The sequence below is a fragment of the Myxine glutinosa genome, chromosome 2 (assembly GCF_964187855.1).
Source record: "Myxine glutinosa chromosome 2, kmMyxGlut1.1, whole genome shotgun sequence".
Lineage (NCBI taxonomy): Eukaryota > Metazoa > Chordata > Myxini > Myxiniformes > Myxinidae > Myxine > Myxine glutinosa.
The window spans coordinates 71,446,208-71,465,273 of NC_136262.1; the positions used below are offsets into that span (position 1 = coordinate 71,446,208).

At 44.0% G+C, this 19,066-nt stretch overlaps 1 protein-coding gene across 4 annotated transcripts in view; it reads right to left on the reverse strand.

Annotated features, from left to right (window-relative positions):
• The window catches only part of SMAD4 (SMAD family member 4), a 187,842-nt gene that overhangs the window by 135,243 nt on the left and 33,533 nt on the right, over window positions 1-19,066 (reverse strand). For 3 of the 4 annotated variants that reach the window (XM_068108006.2, XM_068108003.2, XM_068108009.2), the window contains one exon: window positions 18,112-18,195. The exons of the other annotated variant lie outside the window; for it this stretch is intronic. In XM_068108006.2, the coding sequence (XP_067964107.2) occupies window positions 18,112-18,195 (84 nt within the window). The remainder of the gene's footprint in view (window positions 1-18,111; window positions 18,196-19,066) is intronic. 4 annotated transcript variants of the gene reach the window in all.

Genomic DNA, 19,066 nt, shown 5'->3' on the forward strand with positions numbered 1-19,066 from the left:
ACACCCCATGTAAAGTTTTGACTTTTTCAACATATTTCAACATACAGCTATTTCATCTTCATTTCAACAATATTGATCGATAAAGGTGATATATAATAACAAATATCATGAAACATTTACATTTTGTAGTCCATTGTATAATTTAAATAAACATAAATGCAAATTTCACATGTGGAAAAAGTAAGTACACCCCTACATTTATCACTACTTCAAATACCTAAAATTAAAATCAGGTGCACCAGCTCAGGTACAAATGATTAGAACATCGTTAGAGAGGATCTTGGAGGAACCTGTCTTATTTAAACCTCAGACATTTAGTTTGGTTTGCTCTTTCCTGTTGAAGTGTGCGGCGTCACCATGCCTAGATCAAAAGAGCTCTCTGAGGCCTTCAGAAAGAAGGTTATAGATGCCTACGAGTCTGGGAAGGGATTTAAAAAGATCTCCAAACAATTTGAAATCAATCATTCGACTGTCCGGAAGATCATCTGCAAGTGGAGAAGATTCCAAACAACTGCCAACTTGTTCAGGCCAGGCCGCCCCAGCAAGTTCAGCCCGAGAGCAGACCGCAAGATGCTGAAAGAAGTCTCTAAGAACCCCAGAATGTCATCACGGGACCTACAGGTAGCTCTTGCCACTGTTGATGTCAAAGTGCACATGAAGATCATGATGAAGATCAAATATTGATATGTCCACATATGTTAAAAAAATAAAATATCATTTCATGGGGTGTACTTACTTTTTCCAGATACGAAATTTGCATTTATGTTTATTTAAATTATACAATGGACAAAAAAATGTAAATGTTTCATGATATTTGTTATATTATATCACCTTTATCTATCAATATTGTTGAAATGAAGATCAAATAGCTGTATGTTGAAATATGTTGAAAAAATCAAAACTTTACATGGTGTGTACTTACTTTTTCACGTGACTGTACAAGAAAGGAGATGAACTCCTTTCATCAGAAAGGAGATAAACTACTAGTGTTCAGTACATGACAAATTTCCATGCACTATTAGAGGGGGAGGGTTTAGAGAAATATCCACCACATTTTGAGGTTGTAAACAGGGAATAAGGATTGGTCTGTTTAGTTCAGCAAAATGGTAATGGCCTCTACCTCGGGGACTCACGGTGTCCCTATTATGCTGAGCAGGGGAAACAAGAGGTAACTATTATGCGACTCACCGATGGGATAGAGATAGGAATAAACATTGAGGAAAACAACTTTGTGGCACCGCAAGCTCCACGAAACGGTACATATTTTGTTTGTGGGCATTACTGGGCATAGAACATACTCATGGCTACCAGTGGGGTGGCGAGGGTCATGCTTCCGGCATATGTAATTCCAAATATTCGTATTCTGGATCAATCACCTTTCATATCACAGGATAGACAGAAATGGTCTATTTTGGGAGTTGAAAGATTCTTCATGATAGCCTTTCCTTTTGATGGAGATGGGAAAGTGGCTCATGAACTCACTGGTATGGCAGCTCCGTTAGAAAAACTTGCGAATGATACAGCTGAAGGATTCACTTTGATGATACAGATTCACTCACAATGACACAGCTAAATGCTGAGATGGTTGTGATGAGGACGGTGGTCATGCAGAATTGCATTGCCCTCGACATATTACTAGCGGCACAAGGGGGAACATGTGCTGTTGTGGGGTCTGAATGTTGTACTTACATCCCAGATAACTCAGAGCAAATTGATAATCTGGCTACCAAAATTAAGGCAGAAGGTCAGAAGTACCATGATTACTACAAAGGATGGTCGATAGGGTCATGGCTAACTAGTGTGCTTGGAGAAATAGGAGCAAGCATAATTGACTTTTTGTTAATTGGCTTGGTAATATTCCTAGGAATAGTACTGGTAATAGCTTGTCTGAAGGCTTTGATAAACATTTGTCTAAGGAAAACAGCGACCTCTGAGATGGTACTTCGAGGGTAAACATATAAAACGAAAGATCCATATAAAAAAATTTTTTTTGGAAAGCCTAAAAAAAATTGTCAAATCTGCGAATAAAAAGAAGCATGATTGTGAACCAATGTCTAAAAGTTATGGTATAAGGCAGCAAAATTCCATGATTATACAATGGGGGGTGTGTTTTTAATGGTTAGGAAATATATTTGGGGGATTAGCAGCCAAATACTCCAATATCTGTTCATTGGATTGGTAATTGTGTTGGCAATCATTGTGGTAGTGGCTTGCATAAAAGCCTAGGTGACAATTTGCTTCAAAAGATTAGGTAATTTTGAAATGGTGCTCAGAGAGGAACCACATATAAATCCAAATGAAGAAATATCTGAGGAAGATCCTTATGATGACTTGGAGTATGAGATAAAACGACTGAAAAAAAAAATACAGATGGATAGTGTGGATTCAGAATAATGTTTGTGAACCAATCTCACAAAAAAAACTTTAACTGTGAGGATTGGTATTTCATGTATTGTTTCCCAAAACTAGCAGTATTTGCAAGAACTGCTGATTAAGGTTATTAAAAAACTTACAAAGAACCTGTGTCAATGAATATAATTTTCATAGTTAATTTTGGGCTCGGTACCATGGTTATGATATTTCGAACACAATTATGTACTATTAATGATATCCTGATTATTTATACTTGATTTGAGTACCGATGAGTTGCATGGAACACTCGCTCCATACTTGTTTGACAAATAATATGAAAGAAAGTACGTTTTAGTGTGGTATGAAGTGTAAACCCGTGCGATTTGCATGCTAAAATTGATTTTTTTGCATTGTTGGATTAATTCGAGGTCAAAATATTGAAAAATAATGGGGTTCAAATTTTCCGACCCCCGCACCCCCTTTTATGGGGTGTTTTGTTTCCAGTGACCCCCGGGACTAACCATGCGACTTTCTCCCCTAACAACTGAGAGATTTTATCGATCTCGGGGTCGTTAGAGAGGTTTTCGATGACGCTAAATCCATTTATGATACTTTCGAAGCGACCGGAAGTGGCGATCCCAGATTTCCATTCACCAAAGATGCTAAGGTCAAGGTCATTTCAATTGTAGCAATAAACTTAGGCATGTAATACCTCTTTTTTATGGTTTTCAGGCACAGGAAGACGTTTGGTGCAGTTCTTTTTGCGATCTAGATGCCCTGTCGCGAGATAAGGACAAAAAAATATTGGTAAAATGCTCAAGGCTTTTTTTTGTTTGTATTTCAGAAAGAAGGCTGACAGAGACTAGTACAAAACCATCTAGAGGTCATCTCTGAGAAGAACAGCGTGTGCATCATCTGCAATGAGGGAGCTACATCAAAGAAGAGACTGATAAACAATCCTGATATGATTGGCGAACTTATTTATTGTGCTAACGAGCGACTGTCTTTGGGTCAGGGTGATATTAAGCGACTTACAGATCGGTTAGCTAGCTTAGGTGAATCTGAACGGAAATCAGTACGGTATCATAGCGAATGTCGAAAACCCATCGTCAACACAAGCATGATTGAACGGCTAAGGGTTAAACGAGTCCGGTTTGATTCTCCTGCATGCCCTGCGCGTGGGCTTGGACGACCTTCCAGTGTGGCTGACTCTACCCGACCTAAAAGAACAAAAACCATCCCGAAGGAAAAGGTGTGTCTGTTCTCGTCATGTAGCTTTTGTTCTAATAACATATCAGAACCTCTCCATCGCGTTTACTGACAAGATGGGTGAAAACTTCCTCGAGATAAAGCTCAAGACTCAGGATGACCGCATCAGAACTTGCGTGTCCGAGTTAGAAGACGCTGGGGATGCCTCTGCTCTTGAAAAATACTATCATAGGAAATGTTTACGATACGCGCAGCGCACTTTAACGCGAAAAGATCGTAGTAATACCCAGCTTATTGGCTCTCTATGTGATGAACAGTTGCTTCTCTCCGTCCAAAATACTCTTACTGCGGACGATCTTACTCTGAACATGGCTGAAGTGAATGGTGCATATTTGTCCATTTTGAAGAGGTATAATGTAGAGATCAATCAGACAACCAACTACCGCAAGCATTTGAAAAAGCTCATTACTGAACGGCTTCCGAATATCCAGTTCGTCCAATCACTACGCAAAAATGAGCCCGACAACCTCGTTCTTTCACTGGCGGTTAGGAAGGCCATGCAACTGAGGTCTGCACAGCTGGATAACGACGACACAGTTGGCAACTTGAAGAACCAGGCAAACATTCTAAGGGAAGAGATAATGCAGCATCGAAGCTGGTCGTTCAGGGGAATGTTTGAAGACTTTGAGAATCCTCCACTTCTCCAGTTCTTCCTCACTCATCTCCTATTTGGCCGTCATGTTCTCAAAGTTTCTGAAATGCGCAATGCACAAGTGGACGAAACTGTTGATGTTGCTTGCCAGTTTCTCGTCCAGAATACTCGAACCGATCGCCAGGTAAAGCATCAGCCAAAACAAAACGAAATCTTTCAGCAAACTGCCCAGACGCCCCTCTCAATAGGCTTGCCGCTCACCATTCATTCCAGAGTTCGTGACAAAAACCTCGTCAATAACCTATCAGAAGTTTACATTGGGAGCGACTACCAGGGGCTCCTTGATCTCGAAAAGCGCATAGAGCAAGGCGTTCTTCAGCAAATGAAGGAGGCTGGTGGATTTTGTCTGCCTGATTTCATCAAGAAGGGATTGAACATCTGGTTCGCTGTTGATAACATCGACCTCTTAGAAGACACACCGACTGGACAGAACACATTCCATGGCACAGTGATCGTGATCAACCAGCGAGCAGAAGATGGCGAGCCCATCAACCAACCACTTGTCATCCCAGAGAAACTTCTCGCACCGGTACCACTCGCGTTCGAAGTCAAGTACCTGCAAGAGCCAATCATTAAACCTAAACCAATTCGATTTGAGGTCTACCATTTAGAAAAGCGGAGGAGTAAGATGTCCAAAGACTTCACTCACACCTGGGCGCTTGCCAACTACTATGGTACTGATGACAGAGGTGGTGAAAAGCTAAATGACCAACGTGTGGAGAATATAGAGCAGCAAGAGACTGAAGAACTGCAAGGTCAGACCGCAGGTCAAAACCCCAGATATTCCGACGATCCTATTCTTTCAGTGACAAAACGAATCCTTAAAGGTAAGGAGTTAGCAAAGGAAGAAGTTATGCCAACATGGGGTGCTACTAAATCTCTTCTGTTATCACGCTCCTGTCAGAGTCTGAGCCCGACTAACACAGAAGTGATCGCTCCGCTATTCAAGACTTCTCCAACGGATTACTCGACCCTCTATACTGTTCTGATGTTGACTCAGGGCATATCTGCTTTTGTGGTTGGTCCTGAGAGAAGAACCCTCATAACGCTCGATCTTGATCTTTACAGCCGCGCCCTCAAGATTCAGCAGTCAGTAAATAACACCAACTGGATTCTCCGAGCGGGCGTTCTGCATATTGCGTTTGCTGCCCTGCACGCTCTTGGCAAAACAATCGACGGAAGTGGCATTGACACGTGTGCGATTGAAAGCGGCACATACACTTCTGCAGGTCTTCGTGGGGTCTATGGTGGCAAGGCATACAAGCGAGGAGTTGAGTACCACATCACGACTAGCCTGGCGATCATGATGATGAAGTTTGACGCCATTTTCTCTGATCATCCACCTGAACCACTTCGTGACCAATGCGTTGCTCTCAAGAAAGCTCTCCACGACCATAGCCAAGACATGTTTGATATCTACAACGACATCCGGTCCTCGTACGCAGAAAATCCCCATGAGAAAGAAGATGACAACATCGGCGAGCTCGCTCAATTTCTCAACCAGTACCTCGAGCAAGTGGAAAGTCTTTTGCATCTCATAGGTGCCTGCCGTTCAGCTGACTGGGAAGGTTACTTGGCTGCCTTAGAGAACCTCATCAAGTATTTCTTCGCGCGCGATCTCCTGAATTATGCTCGCCTAATGCCAGTCCATCTTGCACAAATGAATGCTCTGGAAGAGGATGATACAGTTACGTGGGAGGCCCTGAAATCAGGAGACTTCGTTGTGGCAAAATCAGAAGTTCCCTTCACTCATCTTTTCACCGACCAGGCCCTGGAGCAAGAGATCAAAGGGTTGAAGCATCACGGCGGGATGGTTGGATTGAGCCAAGACAAAGCTGCCCTAGACCGACTTCTTACTACCACACCTCACCTCGCTCGTATAGTGAAGCAGTATCTCAACAGTTTCCCTCAAGCCTCTAAATCTACTGAGCGAAGTGAACATTACCAGCTTTCGGGACAAGTTGCAGCGAGATCGAGAGAAAACGCTCTGAAGATCCGTCACTCCATCGAGTTGCATTGCGCGGGCAATCCGTTTACAGTAAAGCCTGCTTTGAAGAGCCTGGTGTCTTCAGCCCTTGTTCCAGAAGATGCGAAAGACGATATCTTGCGATTTGCAGGGAAGGGACAGAAATGTTTTAACGATTTCGTTCAAGACAGATTACTGCCCACATCAACACTTTCGGTTTGGGACCCAATGAAGAAACAAGCTAAAAACCTTTTCGAACTTGATGGAGAAAACTAAAGTTCGCGTTGGTGATAAGGTCATCAAGTTGCGTGAAGATCGTGAACTGCTCGGCAGATTTCTTATCATCCAAAGAAGCCGGCCTCAGCCGGTGCCAAAACTAGGAGACAATCGGAGAGTATGAGATGTCAGTGCTACCCCGCTCCCTTTGCGCTGTTGATGGGTCTCTGTACATTCCGACGGACAAGGCCAGTCTGATGCATGCCGTTGAAGGGGCGAAGGGGCAACCACTTCAATCGCCTCCTCTTCTCGATATATCTCCGGCGGATGGTCCATCGCGAGTTCTTGTCATTGACGCCATGGCTGTGGTTCAGAGTATGAAGAAAACAATGATAATGCAAAAGCTATCGGACCTCCAAGACGCATTTATCAAGCAGATTGAGTACATGATGACAGGCTACAATGAGGCTCGAGTGGTATTTGATCGTTATCTGGGTCAAACTCTGAAGAACAAGACGCGCCAGAAGAGAAGTAAGACCTCCACAGAATATTCCATCCACCCAGATATGAAGCTCACAATGTCTCTAAAGGAGATTCTGTCTGCATCAAGTTCTAAGAGTAAACTGACTTCTATGTTCGCTCAGGGTTTGTTGGAACACTTCTCCGGTAACAATACCTTCAAACTAGTCGTCGTGTACAACACCAAGATCAAGGGTCACAATTGTGAAGAAGATCATTCACACGAAGAAGCTGATACACTGATACCTCATCAAGTCTTGGCTTCTATCGCTGAAAGTGCTGAGAGATACATATGTGTTTAGTCACCCGACACAGACATCCTCACGCTTCTCCTGGACCTGGTCTCTTGTGGTTGTCTTGGGGCTCAAGCTCGTCTGAAGTTTTTAACTGGTAAGGGAACGAAGTACCGCGAAATTGATGTGGTGGACCGAGTTGGAGTAATAGGTCTTCGGAAATGTCAAGGACTGATTGGACTCCACAATTTCTCTGGCGCTGACTGGGGGTGGGAAATTCATGGGAATCACCAAGAAGACCTGGGTTGGTGCCTACATGAAGCTTGATGAAGATGATCCTGCCATCAGCTGCTTCCGGGAGCTTGGTGAGGGTCCTATCCCGACCACCCTGACGAATGGTGAACTGCCCTCTCAGGTCAAGGATTTGGAGAAGTTTGTCTGTCGCGTATACTGCTCGACCGGTCCTACAACCCTACCGGCGCTTAGATGGGAACTATTTCGGTCAAAAAACTTAGAGGGAGAGATGTTACCTCCTACTCGCGCTGCGTTATTGCCCCACATCCATCGCGCAAATTACATCGCCATGCGGGATAAATCATATACTACAAACTGCCCGACTCTGCCTTCTATTGAACAAAATGGATGGACTGTAAAGAAAGGTCTATATGTTCCGGTGGGATGTCTCAACCTCCTTGCCCCAAAAACTGTGATTGAGCTTACGAAATGTAAATGTAAATCAAGCTGCAAAGGCAGATGCAGTTGTTGGAAGAACGGTCTTCCATGCACTCCTCTATGTAAATGTTATGTCGATAACTGTGTAAATTTGGTCAGAAATGATATACATAGCGAAGACGTTGACGAATAATCCGTCCAGTAGTTTAGTTTGCATGATTCTCGGATGTGTTATCTTGAGAATTTAGAGGAATTGTGTTACATTTCTTAACTACTTGTGTCGATAATTGTGTACATTTGGTAAGAAATGATATAGTTAGCGAAGATTTTGACGAATAATCCGTCCAGTAATTTTAGTTTAAAAGCTATTTAATTATCAAAATTATCTTGCATGATTCTCGGATGTGTTATCTTGAGAATTTAGAGGAATTGTGTTACATTATTACATACTTGTGTAAACAAAAACATTTTGTGACATTAAACAAGCTAAACACACATAGTTCTGTATTTATATCATTTGTAAGACTTTTGCTATTTCGGTAAATATTTTCTAAATTTGACTAAGAATGGCTTTAAAACGTAGATTTATTTGTGACTGGCCAGTCTGATCGCAAAAATAACTGCTTCAGCCGTCTTCTCGTGCATGAAAACCCTCAGAGAGTGGTACTATATGACCAGGTTTTATCGCTACCTTCGAAATGACCTTGACCTTGGCATGGAACCTAACCGGAAGTCGGGGACCGCCACTTCCGGTCGCTTCGAAAGTATCATAAATGGATTTAGCGTCATCGAAAAACCTCTCTAACGACCCCGATATCGATAAAATCTCTCAGTTGTTAGGGGAGAAAGTCGCATGGTCAGTCCCGGGGGTCACTGGAAACAAAACACCCCTTAAAAGGGGGTCCAGGGGTCGGAAAATTTGAACCCCATTATTTTCGAATAAATTGACCTAAAATCAATCCAACAAAGCAAAAAAATCAATTTTAGCACGCAAATCGCACGGGAGCTGTTTTTCATGACAACTCATACCACACTATTTGCTGAAAATTAATGGTTACAAAAGTTAGTGGTGATCGATTTCCTATTAAACTTGTATTAAAAGGACCACATACATCTTTCAAAATGCTCATTAATGTATGATAATGTTTGAAATTTCTCAACTGTTAAATATCTGGTTTGTCTTGAAGAACAAAACCATAATTGTAAAAAGAATGACTTTATTTCATCTTCAAATGTCAGCCTGTGTGGATGTTAAATGTTACTTCCAGTTTTATTTTTGAAATATAAGAGGCTGATTTGAGACTCAGATTTAATGTAACACTTATGATTAAAATGTGCATATCCAGTCGTGGCCAAAAATATTGGCACCAATACAATGCAGTTTTTTCAAATAATGCAGCATTTCTTCCAGAAAATCGTTGAAATTTAAAAAATATTTTGGTATCCACATATGTATTTGTGGCCTGGTGTTGGCTTAGTGGTTAGGGTGCCGGCTTGGGATCCTAGGATCCTGGGTTCGAATCCCGGTCGATCGCTGAATTAACGCCAGGGGGGTTGACTCAGCCTGTCATCCTTCCGAGGTCGGCAAATTGAGTACCAGCTTGCTGGGATGAATGATCCCGGTGTGTACCCCGGCTAATCGTAGGAGGTGACTAAGGGTTGGCGTCAGGAAGGGCATCCGGCCATAAAACATTGCCTCAAACAGGGAACCATGATTGTCATGAGGCCCACAAGGCCAACCAACCCCTGCTTTAGCGGGGAAAAATGGCCTCAAAACGATCATTCATTCATTCATTCATTCCTTCATATGTATTTCTTTGGTTTGCAGTGGAATAAAATTTTAAAAAGCTGAAAAAACTATTAAATCTTAGCTTATTCCACACAGAAATCCTAAAATGGCCTGAACAATATTATTGGCACCTTTTTTTTTTTTTTGGTATACAAGATCGAGGCTCGTGTAAGAGCTAACATTAATCACACCAAAAAAACGGACACACAAAACATACAATAAAGGGAGCGGGAGACAAGATGGGGAGAGAAAGGGAAGCACACAAGTACAACAGCAGAGAACAGGGACATTGGGAGATCTGTTGGAGGGAGACGGCTTGGGGGGAAGAAGCATGGGAAAGGGGGGGGGGGGGAGGAGGGTGGAAGAGGTATAAAACACATGGACACTGCTAGGACTTCCCGGAAAGAGGTTGGCATTTCAAAAAAGTGGATCTGGCGTGAATTAATGGGGGTAGAAAAGATAAAGGACTTGGATGGGGGAAGATAAGAGATGGTGGTGAATAGCTGTTTTAAAGACCTGGAGGGAGGAGTGGGATTGAAGAGAGTGAGGGAGTTTGTTCCAGAGGAGGGAGTAAAGAGGTATGAAAGAGTGAAGGTGAACAGAGAGTCTTGATTTTGTCAATTTCACCAGAAGAGAGTTGCTGGCAGATCTTGTGCGACCTGCAGGAGCTCAGGTGTGCCAAGGAAGGACTTCGCACGACGGAGGATGCCCAGTCTGCGACTGGCTTTGGAGGACAGCTTGGAAATGTGGTTTTCCCAGCAAAGATCATGGCAGATAGTGAGACCCAAAAGCTTGAGTGACAGAACTTCTTGGAGAGGATTATTCAGAAAGTGGATGGGAGGGTTGTCCAGTCGGGCTTTTTGGAGAGACATAGTAAGAGTGTGAGATTTGTCAGGATTGAAAGACATGTTCCACTTGTTTGACCAGTCTGTGATTTTGTCCAGGTCTGCAGAGAGTGAGGGGGCTGCAGACGGCCGATCTGAGGGATGAGGAATGAAGCGAGAGAGGGTAGAGTCATCACAAAAGAGATAGAGAGGATTGTCCAGAGAGTCGTCGAGATAATTGATGAAGACCAGAAAAAGCACAGTGCCCAGAACACTGCCTTGGGGAACTCCAGCCTGAACAGGAAGGGGAGATGAGTGAAATCCATTCAGGGACACACGTCGACTACGACCAGAGAGGAAGTCCGCAAGCCATGTGTGGAGATTTCCATGGATACCATGGGAGGAGAGTTTGGTGAGCAGAGCGGGGTGCCAGACCGTATCGAAGGCAAGGGAGACAGCACTGATTTCCTGTTTGGCATTGAGGACCTCCATCCATTGTTGAGACAGCAGAAGCAGCATGTACAGAGTGGAGTGACCTGGTCTGAAACCTTTTAGACGTTGTTAGAAATAATTAGATTTCAAGCAGGGGGATTCTCCTTTACTTTGGAATTGAACTCACCTACGGTGAGATGCAAGTGCCTGCAATATAAAAATCACTCATTCAACCAGTTTGAGAAGAGAAAAGGAGTCATTCTGCTGTTTTGTGTCACTGTGTGTACCGCAATGAGCATGAAGAAAGAAAAAAAACAGCGAATTGTCTGAGGAGGTCAGACACAAGATTGAAGCCAAGCATGGACAATCTCAAGGCTATAAGTCCATCTCCAGAGACCTTGATGTTCCTGTGTCCACCGTACGCAATGTTATCAGGAAGTTTGGGGCCCATGGCACTGTAGCCAACCTTCCTGGTGGCCACAAGAGAAAACTTGATTGACGATTGCAGTGAAGGATTGTTTGAATGATGTAGAAAGGACCTCGATCAACTGTCAAACAGATTCAAGCTGACCTTCAGACACAAGGTACGACAGTTTCAACGCGCACCATCCGTCGTCAACTCAAAGAAAGGAAGTTAAATGGTAGGAGTCCACTGCTGAGAGAGAGAGAGAGAGCCATAAGAAATCTCGACTAGAGTTTTCCAAAACACACCTGAACTAGAATCCGGGCACTCGGTAGAGCGCATACCTTCGCCGCAGCTACTGTTCTGTACTTGGCATGGGAGTGTATGCGATGTGAAACTTTATGTGAAATGCGATCGATTTTTAAAAATCAGAATTTGAGCAAATCTGTTTCATTCGTCTGTTAATATGCCTCCCCGATTGACAAATCTGCAATTTGAATTTCATTTGAGGTTGAAATGATTGCGGGAGATCGCGTTATAGTGATGACGTCTTGGATGGACATCCTCTTCTTCAGTCGCTCATAACTTTGAGTGAAATACGATCGAGTTAAAAATAGTCAGAATTTGAGCAAATCTGTTTCATTCGTTTGTTAATATGCCTCATCTCTTGACAAATCTGCAATTATAATTTTTTTTGAGGTTGAAATGATCGCGGGAGATTGCGTTATAGTGATGACGTCCTGGATGGACATCTTCTTCTTCAGTCGCGCATAACTTTGAGTGAAATACGATCGAGTTAAAAATAGTCAGAATTTGAGCAAATCTGTTTCATTCGTTTGTTAATATGCCTCATCTATTGTCAAATCTGCAATTATAATTTTTTTTGAGGTTGAAATGATCGCGGGAGATCGCGTTATAGTGATGACGTTCTGGATGGACATCTTCTTCTTCAGTCGCTCATAACTTTGAGTGAAATACGATCGAGTTAAAAATAGTCAGAATTTGAGCAAATCTGTTTCCCAAAATCTAATCAAATGTGTCCCGTATAATAACCAATCATCCCACCAAATTTCATGCAATTCGGTTGAATACTTTTTGAGTTATGCGATTAACATACACACACACAGACATACAAATAAATACACAGCGATCAAAACATAACCTTCCGCTTTTGCGAAGGTAACAAGTTAAAATCCTTCTGGGAGAATGTCCTGTGGACAGATGAGACCAAATTAGAGCTTTTTGGTAAAGCACATCATCTCTATGTTTACAGAAAACAAAATGAAGCCTTCAAAGAAAAGAACACCTTCCTTACAGTCAAACATGGAGGAGGTTCAGTGATGTTTTGGGGTTGCTGTGCTGCCTCTGGCACTGAGTGCTTTGAATGTGTACATGGAATCATGAAATCAGGAGATTACCAAAGCATTTTGGAAGGCAATGTACAACCCAGTGTCAGAAAGCTGGATCTCCGTCGAAGGTCATGGGTCTTGCAGCAGGACAATGACCCCAAACACACTTCAAAAAGCACCCAGGAATGGTTCAATACAAAACGCTGGACTTTTCTGAAGTGGCCAGCAATGAGCCCAGATCTAAATCCCATTCAACACCTGTGGGGAGATCTGAAAACAGCAGTTAGGAGAAGGCACCCTTCAAATCTGGGAGAACTGGAGCAGTTTGCACAAGAAGAGTAGGCCACACTGCCAGTAGAGAGGTGTAGGAAGCTTATTCATGGCTATAGGAAACGCTTGACTGCAGTTATTTTGTCCAAAGTCTGTTACCAAATATTAGGTCGAGGGTATCAATAATTTTGTCAATGCCATTTCTTTTTATTTTCTGATTTAAAAGGATATATTAAGTTCTGAATCAAAAACAAAGGTTCTGTAATTTTTTTTTTTCTTCTTTTTTTTGTATACAGAGTCGAGGCTCCTGAAAGAGCTAACATTTATCAAACAAACAAATCAAACAAACAAGCAAGCAAACAAAGTATATAAAAAGGGGAGCGGTCGACAAGATGGGGAGAGAAGGGGAGGAAGCACACAAACACAACATTTGAGAGCAGGGACATCGGGAGATGTGTGGGAGGGAGAGGGCCTGGGGGAAGGCAGGATAGGTATAAAACGCAAGGACACCAAGGACTTCCAGGAAAGAAGACAAAAGTCACCTCAAAAAAGTGGATTTGGGGTGAAATTAGCGGGGGTAGAAAAGATCAAGGTTTTGGATTGGGGAAGATAAGAGATGGTGGTGAACAGCCGTTTTAAAGACCTGGAGGGAGGAGTGGGATTGAAGAGAGTGAGGGAGTTTGTTCCAGAGGCGGGAGAAAAGAGGAATGAAGGAGTGAAGGTGAGCAGCGAGTCTTGATTTTGGCAGTTTAACCATAAGAGGGTTGCAGGCAGATCTTGTGCGACGTGCAGGAATATTTGGGGGACAGAGCCCAGACAGAGCTGGGGGAGCAAGGCCGGAGAGGAGTCGGTAGAAGACGGAAAGACCACCAACCTGCCTGCGGTGAGTAAGTGAAAGGCCCTCGGAGATAGCGTCATCGCGGGAGATTCCAATAATTCTGAACGCTTTGGTTTGAACAGCGTGAATACGAGCTAGGTGTGAGGCAGGAGCACCAGCCCAGAGGGGAGAGCAGTATTCCATTGAGCTGCGGATGAAAGCCTTGGATGTGGTGAGGAGCTCAGGTGTGCCAAGGAAGGACTTCGCACGATGGAGGATGCCCAGTCGGCGACTGGCTTTGGAGGCCAGCATGGAAATGTGATTTTCCCAGGAAAGATCATGGCAGATAGTGAGACCCAAAAGATTGAGTGACTGAACTTCTTGGAGAGGATTATTCAGAAAGTAGATGGGAGGGTTGTCCAGTCGGTCTTTTCGGAGAGACATCGTAAGAGTGTGAGATTTGTCAGGATTGAAAGACATGTTCCACTTGTTTGCCCAGTCTGTGATTTTGTCCAGGTCTGCAGAGAGTGAGGAGGCTGCAGACTGCCGATCTGAGGGATGAGGAATGGAGCGGCAGAGAGTGGGGTCATCAGCAAAGAGATAGAGAGGATTTTCAAGAGAGTCAGAGAGATCATTGATGAAGACCAGAAAAAGCACACAACCCAGAACACTGCCTTGGGGAACTCCAGCCTGAAGAGGAAGAGGAGATGAGAGAAACCCATTCAGGGCCACACATTGACTACGACGGGAGAGGAAGTCCGCCAGCCATGCGAGGAGATTTCCATGGATACCAAAGGAGGAGAGTTTGGTGAGCAGAGCGGGATGCCAGACCGTATCGAAGGCAAGTGATATGTCGAGGGAGACAGCTCTAATTTCCTGTTTGGCATTGAGGATCTCCATCCATTGTTGAGACAGCAGAAGCAGCATGTCCAGAGTAGAGTGACCTGATCTGAAACCAAATTGATGATCAGAGATCAAGCCATTGGAGAAGAGGAAAGATTTCATATCCGAAGCAATGATTGATTCCACGACTTTGCTGATAATTGGGAGAAGGCTGATTGGTCTGTAGTTGCTAGGATCTGTTTTTGCACCTTTTTTGTGCAAAGCGGTGATGTTGGCTGATTTCCAAGCAGATGGCAGTTGACCTTGAGCAAAAGAGAGGGTGAAGAGAACAGAGAGAGGGAGTGAAAGAGCGGAAGAACAGTATTTTAGAACCCGTGGGCTGATGCCGTCAGGTCCAGTTGCAGAATCAGAGTCGAGGGTTGACAGAAACTTTTCCACCTTGTCAGGAGGAAAGGACACGGAGTCCAGGAGCAGCTGGGTACGACTGGGTACGGTGGGTCCAGAGAGGGATGGGTTTGGGACACAAGATTTAGAGGCAAACACAGAGTTGAGGCATTCAGCTTTTTCACGTGTGGAGTCAGCTGTGTAGCCGCTTGAGGTAAGGTAGGGGATGGAGGGGGAACAAACACCAGAAACAGATTTGACCAGACGCCACCAGGATTTGGAAGAGGGAGACAGATAAGAGAGTTCGGTCTTGAGAACGGTGAGATATTGTTTCCTGGCTCTCCTGAGGGTGGACACACACTTGTTTCGGGCTTTGTGAAAGGAAATGAGATTTCCTTCTGTTGGATTTGCTTTCCAGGAGACGAAGGCAAGTTGTTTCTGGGCAACAGCCTCACCACAAGATTCCGTGTACCATGGACGGGAGGAAGGGTATGACAACTGAAGACGAGATGGGATAAATCTGTGCATGAGAGAGAGCAATTTACTTTGGAAGAATTCCCAGGATGAGTTGATGTCAGAGGTGGTAGAGATGGGAGACCAGTCCAGATGATTGATGGCTGCTTGAAGACCGTGCCAGTTGGCCTGAGTGAAATGCCAGACTCGTCGACGCTGAGCAGACTCCCTGAGAATGGTCAGAGAGATGTCCACTTTAACAAGCACATGATCCGATGAGCCGATTGGAGCAGAAGAAGAGCAGCAGACATTTTCAGGGAAGTTAGTCATAACCAAGTCCAGAAGAGAAGATGCTCCGTTGACTGAGATCCGGGTCGGGAAATTGACAGATTGTGTCAGTCCCAGTGAGTCGCAGAAGTCCTTTACTGAGGAGCCATGGCTGGTGAGAGAGGTACCCACACCCAGCCAACTGGCATGGTGACAATTGAAATCACCACATATGAGGAAGAGAGAGTTAGGATGAGTAGACAGAAGTTGGTCCATATTATCAGACAGCGAGATGTAGATGGAGTCATCACTGTTTCGTGGACGGTACAACACACATATGAACAAGAGGTGGGAGCGAAGGGGAAGCCGTAGCCAGAGGTATTCCTGGGGGTGAGGTGGAGAGAGTGCAGTGCAGGGCGAGTGAGGAAGAGAGTTTTTGATAAAGATAGCAACCCCACCTCCAGGACGAGGCTCAGGTCTATCATACCAGAGGAGGGAGTAACCTGGGAGAGATACTAAGGAATCAGAGACATCATGAAGGAGGAAAGTTTCTGTTAAGCAGATCACGTCTGGTTTGACAGAAGCAACCTGTATGGAGAGATCAGTTGAGTTTGAACGAAGGCCCCGGATGTTTGAGGTCCATACCGTTAATGAAGAGGAAGGGGGAGCATCGGATACAGAACAGGGGGGAGGAGGGGTAGGGTAAGATGTGGAAGAGGTGGAAGAGGTGGAAGAGGTAGGGAGAGCTGTTGAAGGTGTGTCAGAGATTTCAGAATAGCTCGGAGAAAGGGAAGGATGGGGCGGACAAAAGGTTTGATGGTTATTGGGTGAGGCACAATGAGGTGTTATTTGAGGAGGGGGAAGAGCGAGGCAGAAGGTTGGGGGAGATGGAGGTGAGAGTTGCAAGGGGGAAGAAGCAGGGAGGACACTTTGAGGAGGGGGAGTGAGAGGGGGGAAATCGAGAAGAAATGAGGGTGGGGAGATTTGAAGGGGAGGGGCAAGGGGGGAGTTTAGGAGGGAAGGGACAAGGGGAGGGATTTGAAAGGGATGGGATATGGGGGAGATTTGGAGGGGAGAGGTGAGGGGGGAGTCTAGGAGGGGAGGGGCGAGGGGGAGTCTTGGAGGGGAGGGGTGTGGGGGGAGTTTAGGAGAGAAGGGGCAAGGGGGAATATTTGGAGGGGAGGGGTGATGGGGAAGATTTGGATGGGAGGGGTTATGGGGAAGATTTGGAGGGGAGGGGTGAGATTGTATTTTAGAAAGTGTACGATTAATGGGAAACGAACATTTATTGCAAAATGTGTTTCTTGTGACCTTCGAGTCAAAAATACGTTTAAGGACGCTGGAGGGAGGATGGAGTGCAGGAGAGTTTCGGGAATGTTGAAAAGAGGCACTGAGATGGAAAAAGATTTTTGGGATGAATAGATTTGGTGAGCAAGTCGAAAGCAGCCTTTTAAAGAAGAAGAAGAAAAAGGTGTTATAATATACGACGGAATACAGAACTTGAGGGGAAAGTGTAAACATTTTAAGGTTAATAACAGTGAACGTTAACAGTGAACAGTAATAACAGTAATAACAGTAATAACAGTAATAACTGTTATTACAGTAACAGCAATAACAGTGAATGTCGTTCGAAGAACGAACGAACGAATAAGAACGAATAAACGAATGAGAACAAAGAATAAGAACAGAGAAGGAAATGTTTTTTTTTTTTTTTTTTTTTTGTTGATTTTAATCAAGGAAGTAGGCTATGGGGTGAAAAGACTGGGAAAAGCAGAGAACGAAAGTTATTGGAGCACAAACGACGGACCGCTGAGAGGAAAACAAAGCCTCAAGGTTGGACACTGTACAAGGCCTCAAAAGACACGACACGAATTAACACGATTTTCTATACATGTATGAAAGATTTGCACTGAAAATCTTACTCGGGACACACGATATGTACAACACCATAAAATAAATACAGTTATAACGAAAATACAAATGGGAACAATTACTTAACTTCGATTTCGATGGAGAGCGTAGACAGCTGCGAATAAACGAAACCTCGCCAGCAAGACCGGAAGCGGAAGTGTTTTGAAATAAAGAATTGTGGACACCAAATACTTTTGTCAATTTCAAGTTATTTTTATAGAAAATTGTGAGTTATTTGTAAAAAGTGCAAGGGTGCCAATATTTTTGTCCATGACTGTATGTACTTTGTTTATGTTTATGCCTGAAACATGTGTACATTTGGTTTCATACTTTATGTCTGCGATACACATGAAAATATAATCTTTCATATGTTCTGGGGAAAACAGAGAACTGCTGAATGTGAATCTGTTATGAGATGAAAAAATTGATTGAAGTAATTGACCATGTGATTAGTTAGAATATGGTAATTTTATGTCAAGGTAAACTCTACCTGGTCCAGAGGGTGTTGAAAGCAGACTCAGATGTAGCTGAATGGAAGAAAAGGACATCTCGTTCATAAGAAATGGAGTGATTGCTGTTGGAAGAGATACTGATCAGTGAATTTGGCTCAAGATGGGGTTAATTTTGGCATACACCTCCGAAGCATGGCAAAGACACCTTCCTTTGGAAGATTGATAAGTATGGTTTAAAAAAAAAATGATATAACCTATCCTCACAGGAGTTTTAAGGTGACCATTTGCCTGGACCACATTGTTATATATGGGTTGAAAGTGACCACCTGCTTCAGTTCAACGTCAGAAACATCCATCGCATCAGCAGCTGTCTTGGAGCCCACATCAATAGCCAAGGTGCTTCTCCTATTGGCATGACAACCGGCTACTTGCAGCCCCTGCCTAATGTTCCAGCATGACCTCACTACTCCGCTGACTACCAAAATATGGTGAGCCTTGCATTTAGCTGCTGGCCTGCGCTGAGTTTTATTTTGATGGTCATGCACCTTCTCTCTGCGCTGGGCCTCCCTGGCTCCGCTGGATCTTCCTGGTGTGGGCCATGGACCACTTCAACTACAACAAGGGTCCTAGGGCCTCCATCGATACACCTTCCATCTCTGGTACACACCTCGCACCATCTTGCTGGTCAAGCAGGATGTTGCCAGCAAATCTTCTCAAACACTCTGCTTGAAAAGGTAGGCCAACTGCAGCTGGACGACAGCCTTGCTGAAGATCTGCTAAGGCTTACTGCAAGAGTGGCAATGATGCTACGTGTGGAGCAGGGTCATTTCATGATCTTGCCCACCTACCACCATATTGGAGACTCCACGCGCAATACCTTGTGCGCTGCCAAGACGTGGCAGATTGTGCATGGCAAGTACAAGAAGATTGTGACCCATACCTTGTTCCTCAACCACATGAATGATTGTGTCTCTTTCAACAGGGACTCGGAGT